This window comes from Anas acuta, chromosome 3 (genome assembly GCF_963932015.1).
Source record: "Anas acuta chromosome 3, bAnaAcu1.1, whole genome shotgun sequence".
Lineage (NCBI taxonomy): Eukaryota > Metazoa > Chordata > Aves > Anseriformes > Anatidae > Anas > Anas acuta.
Genome location: NC_088981.1, coordinates 22,777,172 through 22,797,316, shown reverse-complemented (window position 1 = coordinate 22,797,316; position 20,145 = coordinate 22,777,172). Strand labels below are relative to the sequence as shown.

The window sequence follows — 20,145 nt, the reverse complement described above, 5'->3', positions numbered from 1 at the left end:
TGCAAGTGACAGCCGGAGATAAAGCAACGTCTTTAAAACATGTCTTAATTAGAACCTGATACCACTTCTGTAAAATACTTAGAAAGACCTGTGACTTAATTGAACTTTGGAATATCTCCATGGAACGTAAAAGTTTGCTGGCTTCTCATTTTTTTGGTAGCTTTTGCAATTCCTGTAAAATCTTTAATTAATAAGCTCCATCTAGATGCCAAGAATTTTGAGTAAAGAAACTTGTTACAAAAAAAAAACATTCCTGAAGAGGTTGCATTTCCTCAATTATTATCGTTGTTCTGAATATTGCAACTGAAATTAAATACGTGGTTAATAGTCTATCGTAGTAAAAACGTACTGGTTGGAGGTAGCAGAATTTTGGAATGAGTATTTGTGTGTTTGGTAAATTACCTGTAACAACAGGACAAAATTAATTGTTTTATATATCCATGTGTTACATAAGGACAAACCGCAGAATTCTTAAAAAAAAAAAAAATACTTAGCAAGGAAAAATAGTAGCATAGCTGCTTTGGATGTAAATTTGAAAATGAGGAAGTTAAAACGCTTGAAGTGCTTGGGTCCTACAGGCTATGGAAATTTGGTATGAAATCACTTCGAATAGACAGTTTTGTGGTGGTTTTGTATTTTCCAATAGTCAAAAATTCAAAGATTTTGAGGTAAATCTTTCTGTCTCGAATTCTTTGCACCATGACAGATTATCAAGCTGTCTACAGGGTGAAGTATGAACAGTAGATACTTAATCTGTCTTTACCTGCAGAAATTCTTTGACTTAGAGCAGTAAGTTTTCCTGGCATGAGCATGATGATTGTGAACTACCTAATCCCATATAGAAAAAAGGATTAAGGTTGTGTAATATAGGAAATCTATATACAGATACTGTTGGAAGTACCAAGGGTGCTGGTAGTAGTGTCATCATGGTTCCTTAGAAAAGGGATCTCTCACTAAATGAGTTATATTAGTGCAATCATTTGTGTTAAGCAGGTTGATTTATTAGTTATTTTCGTGAGGGCTTCATTAGAAGTAGGTACCTAATTGCTGATTACAGTCAACTTGTAATGATCTCTAACTGGTAACTTGGGCTGAGAATTCCAACTTTTGTAGTTGAGGAAGCATCCGACTTGACTTCCTGCAGTGCCATCTCAGATGTACCACAAGTGTAAATGAGGCAAATACTTTCAGAGATGTCATGTGCCACTGCTCTGAGCTAATGACTCCTCTCATAGAGACACAATGTTCCTTCTGCATCTTGGTCTGACTGTTCTGTTATCTGGGACAGCCTAGTCTTTTATGGCTGAAGATCGTGAAGAACTGACAGATTTCAAAGTAGTTTAGTAGATTTATAAGGGCCAGTTCAGAGTGCATGCCATGCAGATGTTAATTGTAATACATGAAAACTTGAGTCGCAGGTTTGTACTAATTCTCAGCTTTGCCTGTTTCGATTTACACCAACTCTGTACATGTTGTGGGTCTTACTTTCATGCATATATGAAGTATACATCTATGCAATTGCAAATCTGTGACTTTATAAGCCTCACATGGGATGCAGTTTTACCTTTCTATTGACATATATTACCTTTGTGTATTGGTATGTGTATTAGTAGGTATAATCTCCAGATTTATTTATTTTTTTTTACTTTTTAGTTAAAAGTTACTGTTGTCTTGTTCAGTCACAGACTTAACATATTACTGTACTGGAATAGTTAAAATTACAAAATATTCCTGAGAAAAGAAGGTTGAAATAAGGGAAAGCTGGAGATTTGTAAGGCATGAACTAAGCAGTGTATTACTAGCAAATGACCTTGATGTAAAAGCAACTATGAAGTAAAAATGCTTTGCATAAATAAAATCCTAAGACAAGGATAGCAAATTTATTCCCTTCAATTTGATGATTACATGTATCTGCAAAATTTGTAAATGGAAATGAATTACATAAAGGAGTTTGCCAATGTAATTTCATTATAATGTTTAATTACAATGAACATTGTAATGTTCATTTATGAACAGCAAAGCTCGGGACATCCAGCTTTTCCTAGAGGATGCAATTATGTATGTGTTTTGGATAGGATGGATCTCTTACTTAAGAAGGATATCAGTTGTGTATATGAATAACACTTTGGATACATTTACACTGCAGACTTCTGCTGTGGTACCTGGATTTGTCAGTGTGAAGAAATACAGCTTCCAATTGATGCAGCTTTTACCAGAACAATTTTTACTATAGTTGTGGTTAAACCATGGAAATTGTTTTTTACCTGTGTAGTTTATTTAACAATTATTGGGCTTAGGAATAGGCAGTGTTCACCAAAAGAAGTTTTGATAGTATCATCTGTTTACTTAATAGGGGGACAGTGCTGGTAGGTAACAGTGAAGTCCATGTTCTTACTGCCCTAAGACCTAAATGTCCAAGCAGAAACCTGAAGGGGAACCGTAGTTTACATTGGCAAATGCAGTTAAATACTTCCTACAAACAATACAAGTAGTGCTTTTTCTTCATTAGTCTGACATTTGTATGAAAGATTTTCTTGACATAGCTAGGGTGAGCAGAAATGGTGGGTATTTGTACAATAGAAATCTAAATAATGTGTCCCCACAGAACTTCCCGAATTCTCCCATTAGGCTTGTATTATGAAGTATGAGATATCATCATTTTTTTAAATCCATGTTAATGTAATTTAATGGGATGCAAAACAGCTTTGCAATTTGCTTCTTCTTTAAAATGGCTGCTTGCGTGGTAGCTTTTATACTTTATTGATGTAACTGTTCATAACAACTGTGTATGCTGTCAGCATTGTAGTTTCAGAGACAGTGGCACCAAAAGATGAGTCTTACCTCACAGTATTATTGTTATCATGAATAATAGTAAGAGGGTAGTAGTGGCTCAGCCAGTTTTAGCATCAACATATGTTCCTAGCACAGTTGTTCCAGTAAGGCGACTCCCACGGCGGGAGTCCATTGCACAATGGTGGTGTTTTATATGTCCCATGGCTGAAGACAGACAAATTCTGGTTTTTACAGTAGCTGTTAAGGACCTGGACTGTCTGATTCCCATTTTGTCAGAAGGGCATGCACCACACATTGGTTCTTTTTGTTTATCTTACACAGTTTGCAAGTGGTAGTTTTTATTCTGGTGTCACTGAAATAAACCTTTAATCAGTGCTTAAAAGAAGAATATTTGAATGTTTTTTGCACTTTCAAAGTGACTTTGAAAATCCTTTGAAAATCTATCTTGACTACCATAAATTAGCAGGGCAGGGATGCAGTATTATTCCCAACTCAATCTCTTTGCACCTAAATGCAGAACACTGTCAAACTTTGCCTGAGAGGATAAAATATTTAAAGCCTTCAATGTCGTTAAAAAGAGAGGGAGAGGCAGAAATGACATGTCTTGTTAGAAACTTTCTGGCTCAGAATAAATGTATTATTTTTTAGTCTACTTCCTTCCTCAAATCCGAGACTAAACACTTAGAAGAACATCAAGCACTACAGTTAAGTAAGGTCTGTAATTTCCCACAAGTTTTTAGATACAAGTGTGAGTTGCACTACTGGATACTGCTGTTTTCTTCTCTTTTTTTTTTACTTCTTCAGGCCTTGAATATTTATAGACTCTTTAGAGAAGTGCTGGCCAAGGCATCAGCAGTGCTTACCGTGGAATCCAATGAACTGTATTTAACCTGAGAAAATACCAGTAATCAGTGAAGCACCACAAGCTGATACTGGTTTAAGCTCTACATAATTGCAGTGATGTCTTGAGTTATATTCATGGTCTTTTCTCTAGCTTTTTTCAAATTAATTCTTGTAAAATTCCCCTTCTGCTGTTATGTTAAAACATGGTCTCAGATTCAGTGAGTTCTGTTTTGTTTAGCAGATTTGTGTTAGTTTTGTAGAGCTGTTCATCTGAACCACAACTTAAAGCATAATAAAATATTAGTCTTTCCTTGCTATGACAAGTTTTGATTTTTTTTGTTTTGTTTATAAATGTTGCTGAGTTAAAGGCAAGATAAGATCTAAAAAACTACTTAATATGTGATACAGGGAACAGTTTCTTTTATGATAGTTTTAATTCATTCACACAAATTTTGTTGTATATCTTCTACAGACTTTGGTAACATAGACCAAAGATGCTGGGAGCATCTTTGTGGAGTTTCTGAAACGCTTGTAGAGCTTCTGAGCCTACGTTCCAGAGCATTATGAATGTGAGGACTTAGATCTTGTATACTTTGAATATAATGTAAAATGCTGTAGTGAATATAGAAGTTTGGACTCAACACAGTAGTCTTTTTTGCTAGGACATGCAAAAATTTCCCCAACTTTGTTGACTTGTCTGTAATTAAGATAAGTCATGAATCATCAACTGGAAATGAGTGTGAGATTAATAGATTTTATTATAGGACAACATAATGTCACATTATAGGCCTCCATTCAAAGTAATTTTCAATAGAGTTTAATGAAGAAGATAATGTTTTGCAGTAGTTTGGAGAGCAGTGTAGTAACCTGAAATACGACATGATTTTCTGGAGGCTAGTGCCTGTTCTAACCTGCAAAAACAAAGCAAGGGATGGATGTACTCTAAATGTCTCCTTCTGTCGCTTTGCCAACTTACATGCAAGAAGGATACTGCTGTCTTCCAGTGGCATAGTCAACATCATTGACTGCATCAGGAAACCAAGACAGGAAGTTACTAACTAAACATTTCTCTTAATAAAAATAAGGCGGTAGTTTCTCCCTGAGACAGCTGCTTGGGAAAGAAGTATTGTGAGCCATCAGTTTTCCATGGTTCACGTTCAGACTTGAAAGATAATATTTTTTACTTTTCAACTTGGAAGATAATAATGCGCTTTGAAACAGGTATCTAAAATAATTAATTAAAATGTTAAATCTAAAGTTGAATCTATGCTGTTTAGATAAGTTTCCAGATACTAAATATGGAGAGAATGTTATAATTTATCAGGATAGAATGCTATTTCAAAAATTCCAAAAAAGGCAGCATTACTTATTCATTTAAACAAATATGAAGTGCATCTAATGAGTGAGTTTGAGCAAAGAGGAAAAAGGAATGTCTGTGTTATGTGGTTTTGATTTTTCAAGTCTTACAGAGAACTTCAGTCCCAGAAGCTTGAGGAAAGGCTCAGGTCTGAACCCACAGAGTGACGTGAATTTACTCATAAGAAAATGGGAAGTGTAGATCTGTGTTTTGAATTGCAGGATGGACTTCACTGTGTAAACCTCCATGACTGCAGCTTATTGAGTTAGTGGGAGTTGTCTTTGAACTCAAGCCATATTTACATACAAATGGATGAATGTATCTTTAGACTGGATCACTAACTTAAAATTTTGGACAAATAGCAAGTGCAATTTTCTCAGCATGTAAAATGGGGATGATATTTTCCATATTAAAATCATTAAGAGCTTTAGAATTGAACATTGAAGTGCATGGCGTTGTGATACAGTCCCTATTGAGAGTATTTGTTTTGATGTTTGTAATTGATATGTTGTGCAAATTCTGTAATCTCATTTTAATGTGTGGCAAAACTTCCTTGCACAGAGATACAGAAACAGGAAAGTGCATTTGTGCTGAAAGCAAGATAACATAGCAAATATAGCACTGTGCACAGCGGTACAGGAAAGATGTTCTTGTCTGGGCCTGCCATGGCAGGGGTTGTGTTTAACCCATGTTTCATCTGTCTGGGTTAAATTAATATATCATCTTAGAGGGTTTTTTGTTACTTTCCCACTATTCTTGTCACATTATCAGTAGCTGGTTTTGCCTACATAGATGTCTCTGGTCATGACTGCTGTATCTTGGGAAAAAAAAAAAGTTTTTTTGCCCGAGAAAAAGGTCGTGGAGCAATTTTTAATGTATGCATTCATTCATTCTCTTTAAGCGCAGGTGTCGGTATAATTTGAACAAAGTTCTGTACATCTTTAAAAAGGGAAGAAAGATCACATTGTGGTAGGGTCAGATAGCTGGACTCTGGATAGATTTAAGCAAATGTTTTTCTTTTCAGTTGAAAAAAAAAGGGGGGGGGGAACAACTGTGCTTCCACGTGCATGGTTTTGTTTTGTTTGCTTTTAAACATCCCTACAATGAGGATCAACAAGGTAACCTTCACCAGTTCTGCATTAATATACATGAATGCATGTGGTTTGTTTATTACCTACATTTTGTCAAGAGGATCTAACTAAGGGTGTTAACAGCTTCATTTGGAGTTCTTGTAGTTTCTAGCTGAACACTTAGGTATAACTTTCAACCTTTACTTTTGGATAAGTTTTTTTTTCAATAGCTGCTGCCCAAGACATCTGCAGACCTTACAAACATCAAAAAAGTTTATGTTAAAAATACAATTTTCTTTGTCTTCTGTGGGTGCTTCTGTGATTTCGCTGTTCATGTTACTGCAGTGTACAGGATGTAGATTTTTAGAATCCCTTAGTGAAACAGAGCAGGTAATGCCATTCTAATTTTTGTAGATGGGAAACTAGGGCATCAAGAAGTTTAGTCATTTAGAAGGATCATCCAGGCAGTTTGTGTTAAAACATGGACAAGAATGACAGCAATTTAGGTCATTCCCATGTTAACATACCCTATTTGTATCAGTTGTTGTACCAGTAGTCCTTAGTATTTACTTTCTTGTCTGCTGTTCATGGAAGTACAATATTGAAGCTTCTGGTGCTAAAAGGCTGCTTGAGATTTCTATTATGTTTGAGTTTTGAATGTTTTTAGAGAACATTTATGATGACTTTGGTTTCTTACTTCCTTGGATGTAATAAAACCTGGGGTCTGTCGTATTTCCTGGGGAACAAATTTTGTACTTTGCAGCTCGATTTTGTGTTTTCATGGTTATTCTGTATTACTATCTAGAAAATTAATATATTGTAGATATGCAAATGACAGGTAAAACTAAGTTTACGTGGGGGGGTGCTGATGATTGACCCTGTGTACTTCTGAGTCTTAGTTTATTGTGGTGGCCTTCAAGCAGATGTGCAGGGGTTAATATAGGTAGAGTTCTTTCCAACTCAGCAAACGGGAAAGCTTGGGTTTTTTTTTTTTTTCATTGTTACACATTACCATGGAATTCCTCACTTGACTATGCTAGCTATGATAGAAAAAAACGTTCTACTGCTGTATTTGCAGAGACTTGTCTTCATTTGTGACCAGATGAAACTACTATTTATAAGCCATATTTGACCAGATGTGGCTTACCTGTACTGGGTAATAAAAGGCTCTTACCCAGCAGAGATGAAACTATTTCAGTCAGCTATTTTAATGCTCAGAGCTGCACATTGCACCAATGCTTTTTTGAATCTCTGGACAAGTATGTGTATATTACTTCTCATGTGTACACTTTCCTAAATGTATATATCATTTTTGAATAATTGTGTCGTTTTCTCTCTTCCCCAAGATATAATTGACCCAGCTATCCTGCGTCCTGGTAGACTGGATAAAACACTCTACGTGGGTTTGCCACCGCCTGAAGATCGACTCGCTATTCTAAAGACAATCACCAAAGTGAGTATTTGGAAACAAATCATTATCTTGAACCTTAGTGGAATGATTTAATGCAAATGAAGGTTCACAGAAGAATTGCAGAATTCTGTCTCATGAAAACATTTTTGAATTATAACATAAAGTAACAAAAATCAGCCACATCTGCTGGTAAATTTGCTCTGAGACTGCAAAGGGTTGATAAATCTTGAGTAAGGCAACCTGTTAAGCATAGAAACTGCTGCCTTTATAGTCACAATTTGAAGAGATTTAATTAAAAGATTCCTATCTGTGTGAGTAATGGGCCTAGAAGTGTTTTGTAAGCTTTTTGAGAGGGGGAGGGGGTTTCCGCACACTCAGGAATGTGATTCACTAGCCCCAGCTGTATTTGCTCAACACTTAATTGTGACACATAATAATTCCCTTTAGGTCTAATGGGAAGCTTGTTATAGAGGTTGTTTATTTTGTTTTTAAAGGTAACTTGAAGCATTTTTTTTTTAATTTGGGCTTGTATGATTGTTCTGACTTCTGAATGATTGTATGATTGTTCTGAACAACCTCCTTCTTCTGGAAGAAGTGGGTGGTAATGGTCAGTCATTAGAGTTCATAAACAGAGTGGAAGGATTCTCTGGTTACAAGAGTTTACACTTACTCTCTTATCTTCTCTCTTGCTCTTTTTTTTTTTTTTTTTTTTTTTCTTTAACAGTTGTTAAGTCTCACTCTCCCTATTTTTTGCTGGAGAATCTTTGTAGATATGTAACTGTCTCAAGTTAGTATATCGCTAACTCTAATTAGCGGTGTAGGAAAATAACGCAGCAAAGCTTGGTGCAAAACTGTATGGAAGGAGAAAGTGGTATTAAATAAAATTGATTTTTGTCACTCTCATACATACCATTTGCTCACACCCTCACAGCCTCATGTAGTCTCCAAGATACATGTATCCAAGTGGTAGGGACAGAATCAGTTCTGCGCAGCATCGATGATAAGTAATTCTGGGTGTTGTGACCTTACTTTATCTCTTGGCTTCCTCTTGACAGGCAAAATGGCAAACAGAGAAAAATGTTTTCTAGGTTCCCTTTAAGAATGAAAAATTCAGAATCTTGCTTACTTCAGCAGCAATAAATCTTGGGCGAGGTTGCTGCAAATTGTCTTTGTTCCCTCCTTCTGGGTATTTTAAGGATATAGTCTGTCTTCCTGTTGGGATAACACCAAGAGGAGTGGCATATGTGATGTGGTAACATTGTCATCATCCTGTTATCAGAGCACAAGTCTGCTGACAAATCATCTCTGCTTGGGCCTTATCTGATCATGAGCCTCCTTGTTGTCATATAAGCAACGCACATTACTCAGTGTTTAGGAGCTTGATTCCTGTGGATCCTGTCTTTAGTTATCAATGTGTGTTATTTTTGGAATGCCAGACATATGCCAAGCATATTTAATTCATACTAGTGTTAATATTTTGGCTACACATCTTCATAGTGAGTGAGGTGTTAAGTTTTTATTTGGTTCTTTTTCTCAACTCTTAATTTAGGCAACATGAAGATGATCAAAGAGCTGGAGTACCTCTCCTACAAAGACAGGCTGAGAAAGTTGGCGTTATTTGTTTTAAAGAAGAGAAAGTTCCTGGGAGTCCTTAAAGCAGACTTCTAGTACTTAAAGGGGTACTACAGGAAAGCTGGGAAGGGACTCCTTATCAGTGAGTGTAGATAGGACGAGGGGTAACAGTTTTAAGCTGAAAGAGGGGTAGATTTAGATAAGATATAAGGAAGAAATGCAATGGGATGCTAGGAAAACAGCATAGATGAGATGTAGAGTGAAGTATTGTTGTGAAAGAGTTTTGTTAACTTGCACAAATCAGTTAACTTGTACAAATTGGTCATTTTTGAATTGCATATTAATTGTGCAAGAGAAGCATGTATTCACATGCTTAAATTACTAGTGTACTTACGTTCCTGCAAGCTGTATCAGCTTCTCTGGTGCTTGTACCCAGAGCAGGCAGATCATTCCACTCATAAAATGTTTCTTGTTTGGCAGAGGTGTTTCATTGCCTGGCAGTCTTTTACAATAAATATTAAAATATCCTGTATGAAATTGTATGGAGCCTCCTTGTGTCCACGTCAGTCTCTTCTCCTTTCAAGATGTTTCAAAATCAGGCTGTTCTTTTCTGTCTGTTTCTTCCCTTCTGAACTGGTGTTCTGCTCAAGGTTCATTCAGTATTGCTCCCTTACTCTGCCTTACTCTGATTTATTTAGGATGGCACCCGGCCTCCACTTGATACGGATGTAAACCTTGAAGAAATCGCTTACAGTCAACATTGTGATTGTTATACGTGAGTAGTTTCTGGTTTTGAGTTTAATATTAATGTGCAGTGATGCATGATAATTCATCAAGAGGACCTTGTAACTTTCAGGGTTTATAAATCTTTTCTCTTATGCTGTTTTTCATGCTTTAACTTGTGCTTTTTTCCAAGAGCTCAGTAGGAATATATGGACACTAAAAACTTTGTCATCTGGAATAGCCCTTTTCATCTCGCAAATACAGATCAGTAGAGGCTGCTTTTTCATCTTAGCTTTGCTTGTCTTATTTTATAATGCTTGCATAAGCTGAGGATGAAAGAGCCCTCTTTAACTTGTTGATCCATGTACAATGATGATAAAAGCAAATAGGTTAAACGACCAGAACTAACTTGTTCTCTCACACAGCTGAAAGCAATGTGTTTGACACAGTAATAATGGGGGCCTATGCCAACTTGTGCTTTGTGAATACCAAGGTATGTTTTTTTAGGAAAGCTTGTTAGCCATCTCTGCCGGAGTAACTTGCAAAGTAAGTGTTCTACAGTACTTCAGAAAGTTTTAATCTGTTAAATGATTTATTAATAGTTAATGATTTTCTGGAGGTCACAAAGGGTTTGACATGCTGCTTATCACTATTGCTTTTTATTTTTCTAAATGGAGGCTACTATTAGTAATGATTTTTCAGTTTCTCCATGTTTTAGATCTAGGAAAGAGGAGTGTTTGTTCTCTCCCTGTCCTCAAGCAGGGGTGTGGGAAGTGTTTAAATACAGTAGTATCCCTATCATCATCAATGAAGCACAGAAAGTGAACTGTGAACGTTGTTCTTTGGTTCAGCGACTTGCAGCAGTCTGAAGGCTTGTGAAAAGTTTAACAGCTGGAAACTGCAAACAAATATTTCAAAAGGCTGACCAGATTCTGTGGATGCCATTATTATTAGGAGCATGTTGGTTTATCTAGCTTTTGGCAACCACCTCTCTTGTAATAATGGGTGATGCCATTTGAAGCTTTCGTAAGACTAATACCAAAACAATCTATCGTGTTCCCGCCAAGTGGCACAATATTGAACAATCCCTTGGCATTTTTGAGGCCACTGGGTGGGTTTTGCCTCTTCCCTTGCTTCTTATTTGCTTGACCTTAATCTGAGGCTAAAATCTGGAGGACTTAACTCCTTCCTAAGGTACACAGTGGGTTTACTGTACTCTATCTGTTGGGTAGATAGAAGAATGCAGTATAGGAAAGAAAAGGGAAATGTAGCCCGTTGATGCATTTAGCTCTGCACCTAAGTGATTTTAGATATCTTAGTCTGTAAGGTATTATAGGTTTTCAAGCATAACTGCTGTGACTACTTGATTTTTCATATTTTTTAATGTAATAATTTATATTGTGGATTTTTTAAGAGGTTTCTGTAATTTCCCTTGCCTTTTGCCAGTCTCTTACGATTATTTGTAGTGTCTTGCCTACCTATATGCCACTACCAAAAAGACGAGATAAATTTATCCTAAAATAACTTGTTCTGTTTTTATCTGCAGAGGTGCAGACCTTTCTGCTTTAGTACGTGAGGCTTCAATTTGTGCATTGAGACAGGAAATGGCCCTGTGTGATAGTAAAAGCAAGAAAGGTAAGAAAGCTTTACAGAAATCTTAACTGAACAGTAGGAAGATAATGGAGTATAAAGTGTTTAATGTAATGTAATAACTAGCACAGAGGCATGTGTGCTGTGCGTAAGTGATTGATGACTTCCATCCAAACAAAAAACAAGTCATATTTGTTTTCAGAAAATGTTAAGTGCATTTGAAGTAGTTGAAGGGGAGAGTAACAGGAAAAAAACAATTAAGCTGGAGGTTTAGCATAAATTGTTTTACTGAAAAAATTTAACCTCGTAATCTTAAAGAAAAGCCGACGTTAAATAGTAGCGCAAAATGATAATTCTTATGCTAAACTGAATTACGTCTTTGCCTAATTTTCACATAATTATCAAAGACTAATTATACTGACCTATTGGCATGTTTGTGTATAGCTGTTACTGTAAACATACTTATCACATACCTTTGGAACACAGTTGTATTGTGTAATTGAATATGTGTATCTAGTTGTAATGTTGCTAGGAAAAGCTGCAAGTGATTTTTGATCTTAGGTGTTTAGCTTAGCAGTGGCTCTTGCCAGAACTTTAACAGGGAGTTGTAAGTTGTCTCAAGTACTATTTCTGCCTATTCCATATCTCTCAGCACTTCTAAGTTGCTTTTTCCTGTTTTTCTGTTTTGTGCACACAGATAGGAGAATGTAGTTGGAAACTGGAGCCCTTTATGTAGTGTCTGTGCATGTTTTTTTTCCAGAACTTTTATTTACACTTAAGAGTCAAAATGTAAAGCTAAGATGGAATTGAGACTTGTCAGTTGGACTTAGAAAAGTTATTAATTTTTATTATTTCTCTGAGAACCACACTGGATTTTTAATAGCTTTGACTCATTCCTTTTGAGCTAATGTGTACTGTGTTTGTTGTTTTTAGCAACAGTAGGTAAGCACAGCAGACTATGTATTTCTCGTTATAAGGGAGCTAGCATTCTAATCTGGAGGGATGGGACTGGTTGCCCATTTTGCTTGCTGTAGACGGAATAAAAAGCTCTCGGTTTTAGATAGGAAAACTTCAGAAATTTGTTTGATTTTTATAATTATTCTGAGTGTAGCAGGTCTGATTCAAAAATGTTACTCACTGGAATTCAGTCTTTAAATTTAGGATTGCAACCTGACCACTAAATTATATGGATCTGTTGGCAGACAGCAAGTCCACAAATTGTGCACAGATTGATCTGCATGTGTGTAGTGGCTGTCTGTTTGGGATGTTGTTTTCTGAATTCTAAGATGTCAGCCCTGGCTGCTCTGGAAGTTCTTACAGTAGTTTCTGGTTTGAAATCCTGTTCATTTATATCTTCAGATGAGTAGCGTGCATACACAGACTGGATTTCTTCTGCCAGTGTTACCACAGGACACACGCAACTGATTCCCCTCCCACAGGATATAATGTGGCTGTAGATGAGTGCTACGTGTCCCTTGTCATTCAGTTCCAGAATCACTTTGCTGAGATCAGGGCTGATTCTTTTGATTCTGTAGAAACCTCTTTTGCAACCTTCTTATTTCCTTGTGCCTGAATTCCCCCCCAGGCTCACCATTCCAGTGTCGCTCCCCAACACTGCACCCCCTCTCAAAAAGCAAGATCTGATCCCTGTTTGATACTTCTAAATTAAAAGAAGGGAAGCAGTTATCCTCCACTCATGTAGGTCAAAAGTCTAATTTGCAATTTTTAACTATGTAGTGTTATTTTAAAAAGACTATACCTGCTGGTATACTTTAATATTAATGCATCATTGAAGAGAAGATAAATTGTCTTAAAACATAAGACATTCTTGCTTAGTTATCCAGACTAAATGGTTTTGTCTTCAGAAATCAAGGCAAATAATGCAAGCAGCAAAGGTGTAGGCTACTGACAGCCAACTTCACATTAGCAAGCATTGTGCCTAATTTTATAACACAATACACGTGAAGCAGCCTAACCTACTTTTGTTGAGGTAAACTATTTCACCTAGCAGTAGGTAAAAGCATACTTACACCTAGCCATAGCTAATACACTTAAATTTGAATCATATTGTTTCACCATGACAGTTACTGATAGTCATGTCCTAATTGTCTTCCTAGCTGACTAATGCTGTTTTCTCCTTTCCCTTCCCCCCTCCCTGTAGCTCAGACTATATTACCTTTCATAATTTGATTTAAGAGACTTCAAAACAAAAGTGAAAGCGAAATGAAATTCTCATAGCTTTCTTTTAATGTTTAATGGAGTTTTGACGAGTCATTGTTAAAGCCATTTGGCTTCTGTGAAATACCTAAGATGAGTTTTTTCTTACTAATAGTAGGTGTTGCCTTGGGCAAATAAATTAAAATACTTACATTCAAACTTTAAATGTACACGTTTGTTCTTACTGCCACAACTATATGGTAGTGGAAACCTTGAATAAAAGCTTCAGAGAACTGAGATAAGAAAATGCAGCAAAGTTGTATATTTACTTCAGTGAACTTTATCAGCATCTTAAACAAATCATCATCTTTAGGGACCTTCATCTGCTGTGTAGTCTCTTTGCTATTCAGAAGAACTTAGAAGAAAATTCTTCTTACCTCATATATCAAATATATTAATGAGAAGTCTTAAGAATTTTTTCATATCTGTACATCCTGTTCACATTACAAAGATGTTCATAAAGGTAGTGACAGTACATACCCATGGAAGCTAAAAGCATCTTAATTGAATGCATAAAAAATACAGCAAATTGAATCTAGACATTTTTATCTGCTTCTAGCACGTGATACATGAGCTTTAGCGTTGTAGTGACTCTGTATAGTGGTATCTTGGGATTCTTAAGTCTAGACTAACGTCTCACTTGTTGAGAGCAAAGGGATCCATGATTTATTTGAGGCTGTGCTTACCTGTTAGCAGACCAAAACCAAACCAAACAATGGCAACAGCAAACAAAACAAAGAAAAAAAAACTAGATAGCTGCATTAGAACCAAAGAAGGGATTTACAAAAACTTAGAGGTAATTGAAAAAGCAAAAAACAGCTTTCAGTTCTGTGATGTCAAACAAGACAATGATATGAATTATTTAGGAAGTAAGTATCTTGTGGTAGAATTGGGATAATGTTTTCTAGTTACTAAATACAATTATGTAGAGAAGCTTAATATTAAATGTGTATAGATGGTAAAGCACAGAAGTAGAAGCAGCAGGATGAGAAGTTCCTTCTAGAAGGGAATGAGGGATGTGAATTCTAACTGAAGTTGATGTTGTTGACACCTTGACAATGAAAGGGTTAGTCTGCAAATAGAAACATTAATAACTAACATAGCTTTGTCAAACAAACAGGGTGTTCTTTGAAAGTACAAGGGACAATGGGGCTTAAGCACTTGCCTGAGGTACAATATATAAGGAGTGCCTGAAGTGACTTGTTCAGCCTAGGGAAGAGAGGAGACCTTGTAGTGGCCTACAGCTTCTTCTTGAGGGGGAGCAGAGGAGCAAGCACTGATCTTTTCTCTCTAATGACCACTGCTAGGGCCAAAGGGAACAGTATGAAGCTGTGACAGGGGAGGCTCAGGCTGAATATTAGGAAAAGGTTCTTTACTGAGAGCGTGATCAGGCACTGGAACAAGCTCCCCAGGGAAGTGATCACAGCAATGAGCTAGCCCAGAGTTCAAGAAGCATTGGACAATGGTTACAGATGTATGTTCTGGTTTTGGGTGGTCATGTGTGGACCCAGGAGTTGGACTCAATGATCCTTGTGGGTCCCTTCCAGCTCAGGCTATTCTATGATTCTGCGGTGGTTTTACCTTGCTAGGCAGCTGAACTCCACCACAACCGCGCTCTCACTCTACCTCCTCAGGAGAAGCAGGATATATTAAATGTAACACTTGAGGTGTTCTTTCAATTCAGATCTCAATTATTCAGTTAGATCTCATGCAACTGATTAGTACATGGAGTTAAGCTTGGTTTCATAAGTGATTTTTGCATGTATTTCAATGCAGCATTTGATTGTCACTTGCCTGTAGTTTTGTCTAGTAACGTTTTACACTTTGTTCTTTCAGGAGAAATCAGGATTTCCCATAAACACTTTGAAGAAGCTTTTAGGAAAGTAAAATCTTCGGTATCAAAAAAGGTAAGAATAACTTCAATTATGTAAGTATGATCATCCCCCTAAAAGGGGCTCTTTATATGTTGGAGTGGTGAGAATACTGATGGTTGCAATACACTTGGCATGCATTCTAGCACATGACATTACCTCTGTTCCAACATACTTCTGATATTTTTGAGAAGTGAAGAAATGGAAGTCTCTTCACCTGCAGGTTCTGCAGATGATGCATTGTGGTAGATGGATTACCCTGCTGTCAGTTAGCTTTCAGTGTAGTACCTTGAACTTTTAATTGCCTTTTCCAGATCGGTTACTCACCTGATCCTCACCTCTTACATCTGCAGAATATTTAGTTAGAAGTCATGGCCTTTAGACTTTATCACCACCTTTCTGGACATGCACCCAGGAGGTGCTCAGCCATTTCTGTTAATGTGCAAAAGACGTCATTCTGAGATATGAAAAGACTGATAAGAATCGAGATAACTGATTTTTTCCTGATTTGCATTTGTCAAGGAAGTTCATGCTTTAAAGGTTATCTATGGCTAATTATTTTTAACATCTGAAATTAAATCTGTTCACTAATCTTACTGTAAGTTAGAAGGCAGTAAATATTGAAATTGTTATTGTTGCAGTTAGTTAATAGGTCTTCATGTACAGCCAAGAGCATACTGCAGTCAAAATAATATATTCACTTGAACTATAGCCAGAGAACAAGGTAACTATTTTAACCTACTTAGACCAGCAAAAGACGATCTTGTCTCCTCCTTTTGGTAGACATGGATGAGTGAGTAGATGGAGAGTTTGGTAACTCACCTGGCAACAACAGCTATAACTTTCTTGCAAAGCTGAATTCTAAGTCTAGCATGGCAATATTAAGTAGAATAACTCTGCCAAAGGCTTCTGCTGATTGCATACCACTGGTGACTGTCAGTAGAGAACCTCATTTACAAGGGCAGCAGGATTATTTTCACCCTTAGTTAAGCTTTCTTGGTCAATATTTTAGAGTAGAGATAGAGGCTTAGATTTTCATGGTTTTCATTATTTCACATATTTAATAATTATGTAAAGTAACCTGTAAGTGTTGCATGTGTTTAGTGTTGTCTAAAGTGTTTTTTCCCCTCTTATCTTGGCACTGTTAGGATCAAATAATGTATGAAGAATTGCGTCAGTCACTGTGCAGGTGATACATCTGGGCAATTACTAGAAGAGTCTTATTCTACGTGGAGTTTAATATCTGCACCAGATTTCAAGAGACAGATTGGAAAGAAGCTGTACCATATCTCCCTCAACTTTTTATGCAGCACCTGAAAAAAAGTCATTGTAATCTACTGCTGTAAACAATCCTTAATTTAACTACTTAGAGAATAAAAGATACAGTTTCTACTTGTCACCATGAAAAAAAAAAACAAACACTTTTAGTGCTCAAGATCAGAGGCTATTTTCATCCATATTTGGTGCCCTTAGTCAGAAAACCCTCAGAAGCACACAGGCTAACCCTTCAACATTTCTGCTGCTCTACTAGCTGTTTTCAACTGTTAATGAAAACAGCTGTGTTTTTCAAGAACAAGGACTCTGGAAGAATTACACAAAGAAAAGAGCTGTGAAAGTAGACTGGGAAGGTGTTGTATGGTTTGTTACCATACCATTAATTGTGCCTTCTCCAGATACAGTTGTTCTCAGAGCTTCTGCTGTCTTCTCATGTTATCAAAAGAAACTATCCAGAGCTAAGCAAACTGTCTCAATTATCTAGGAGACAATAAGTCTGTATAGAGCTAAACAAGAGCAACTTATGTTAACTAATTTTTTTTTCTGTTCTATCTCTACAACTGTAGAGTTAGTTACATTTAAGAATAAATATTTTGCTTTATAGGAGAGCTCCAACTGTTTGAAAGTAAGCTGTGAAGCCTTTTAGTACAATAACTTAATTCACTTAACCATTTGAAAGAGCTGAACAATGGAAAAAATTCCATCTGGAGCCATATGAAAACAGTATATGCTACTTCAAGTATCTAGTTTGAAAGCACAAGCAGTTCTGCATTTTTGTAGAATTATAGCTTTAAAAAAAAACAAACTGTGGCATACATTGCTTTCAAACAAAAAATACATTACATATAAAAACTTGATCAGGAACAGAAGAAAAATCTGTGACGCAACTTCAGTGATACAATTTAAGAAATATTTGGCATCCGTTCTTGGAAAAATGCATGGCAAGCAAGATACTCTTTTACAATTGAAAACAGCCACATGAATGTTTTCTCCTTTATGGATGTATAGAGAAAAATCTTGTAGCAGACCTCAGTATAGCTGTAGCTGATGAGCTTATGAATGAGGATGAGCTTATGAATGAGTCAGGTCCTCAAGCCCTGGCATATCCACCAAGAAGTTTCTCATTCTTTCCTCTTACAAGAATATTATTCCTGTTCCACATATGGAACAAGCAAGCAGGGTAGGAACAAGACCAAGGAGGTAATATTACTACTGCTTGAACAGCATTACTATTCAAGTAGTAATAACAGTATAGCCTTGCCAACAAAACATGCCTTAATATTAAGAAGAATGATCACAAGACACCTTGAAAATGTGACATTGGGGTGCAGGAAGGTTTGAAGTTACCAGAAAAGTTGAAAGATTGAAAGAGATAAATACCCATATCCTGTTTGCTTACCTTGTCTCGGCTACAATCATTAAGGAGCAGGAGAGCAGGCAACTGAACTTTTGACTGTTCACACAAGAAAGTTCTGCACCCACATGGGTGCTTTGTCTAATAGGAAATTCTGCTTCGGCTACAGTACTCATCAGAAAAAAGCTTGATAAGCGATAAAACACAAGATCACGTGTGCCTGTACATAGAAGACAGGCATTCATACAATACAGAGACCACTACCTTCTTCTACAAATGCTATTTCTTTCCTAGCACATGGAGCTGGAAGAAGTCGTCCCTCTAGTCCTCATCTTGATCTTGTTCCAACAGAAACCAAGTATCTCATCATTCTCTCACTTTTCCTGAAGGTAGTCACATATCTAAGTCACAGTAATGATTCCGTAGCAGGGCATGTTAGATGGTAACTTAAGCATAGATGGCATCAGAGCCAGTCCAGGGAACTGTCAACACAATTCACTGCCTTTGGTTTTGGCTCAATAGGAAACGTTTTCAACAATTCTGTCCTTCCTTACATTGCAGGTTCAATTATGAAACAGAGGATTTGATAGAGCATTGCGTATGTAGCATTCTGTTCCAGACTGCAATACCAAGGGCAATCTGCAAACCACTACAAGGTTTAGGCACATGTACTTATCAGATTGCTTGTTTGTAGACAGTCCCAGGAAGAGTCCTGGTAGACCTAGAAGGGGCTCTGTGCTTTGCAGCATGCAAGGTTAAAAACAGAAGTATTAAAAACAGAAGTACTTGCTTTGCCTTAGTTCTTTTAAATTTACAAAGGAGTACACTTGCTAAAAGCTGCCTTGGACCATTTACCAGGCAAGTTCACTACCTGAAATGAATTTTTCTCTTCTTCATCCAATAGGATGAGTGTGATAGAGCCTGCAAGTTACCTAGAAAAGATCAATTTCCCAGTATTTGGAGATTTTTATTTTTAAATGTGTCATGTGCTTGCTAACTGCATATAAAGATTAACAGAAACCTTACTACAGACACAGAACCAAAAGTCATAGCTACTTTTCAGCTGACACTGGTTCTAAGTAAAAAGTCTCGCCTTGGATCTGAAAGTGGAATTGCACAGCCAGGAAGGTGCAGCCATTTAATCCATGATAATTGGTTGCTGTTCTAGAACAGACAGGTTCAACAACAAAACAAGAAAGCCAAAGGCAAAGATTGTTGTAGATTGTTGTGAAAGGGGAATACATCCACGCCTGTCCTGTGGGAAAACTCATGCCAAGTATCAGACTCCAGGATGCATTACTTACTGCACTTAAGCAACTTCAAGTAATTTGGGGGAGGGGGAATGTTAAAAGCTGTGAGAAGTGCTTAATGTTTTTGTGTGACAAGCCAGGAAGACGGTTTAATTACACAGGAAGGAATAACCCTAACAAGCATGTTGAAAAATGGTGAAGTTAACCAGTTCCATCTGAATATAATTTAAAAAGACTGCCAAGGTCTTTAGTGCTCTTTAGGTTGTTTGGTCTTTGCTTTGCAGTTAGTCAGAGCTTCCTCCAGCTTTCAGATTGCTTCTGGCAAAATCCCTGCTAATGAAGCCAGATGCAGACACCTCTTATGCAATGCATGGGAGTTAAGTTATCTTAAAATGATGGTTACCAATGCTTGCAAAAGTCAGATGATGGTTTAGATTCAAACGTGTTACTGGCCCAGATTAAACTAGTCCAATACACGTTCTCCAAATGGTAGCCCGTAGCAGATGTTTCAGAAAGCCTACAGCAAGCACAGGCATTTCTCTCAGAATTCCCTGCTATTCTGCACCTTTTAAAGTGAAAGTGTGTTTATAATCAGAATTTGAAGTAGGTAACTAAGCCTAAGGATGAAAGTACATATCTGATCTGTCTTCAGAGATAAGTATTTAAGAGAATTAACTTCTCTACATTATCTTTTAACTGCAAAACATTTTGGAGGGACTTTACATTCTTGTTATGGTGAGCCATCAACACTGAAGATATTTAGTACCACCATTCAGTTCCTGAGTTGAGGGCTTAAGAAGTGACTGCTTTGCAATTTAA

The 20,145-nt window shown here is 36.9% G+C and overlaps 1 protein-coding gene across 2 annotated transcripts in view; it reads left to right on the top strand.

The window, feature by feature from the left end:
• Positions 1–16,846, top strand: part of NVL (nuclear VCP like) — a 35,486-nt gene extending 18,640 nt beyond the window's left edge. For both annotated transcript variants that reach the window (XM_068676090.1, XM_068676091.1), the window contains 5 exons: positions 7,410–7,516; positions 9,745–9,821; positions 11,316–11,404; positions 15,413–15,483; positions 16,596–16,846. In XM_068676090.1, coding sequence (XP_068532191.1) covers positions 7,410–7,516; positions 9,745–9,821; positions 11,316–11,404; positions 15,413–15,483; positions 16,596–16,640 — 389 coding nt within the window. In that variant the 3' untranslated portion in view covers positions 16,641–16,846. The remainder of the gene's footprint in view (positions 1–7,409; positions 7,517–9,744; positions 9,822–11,315; positions 11,405–15,412; positions 15,484–16,595) is intronic.
• Positions 16,847–20,145: the final 3,299 nt, after the last annotated feature.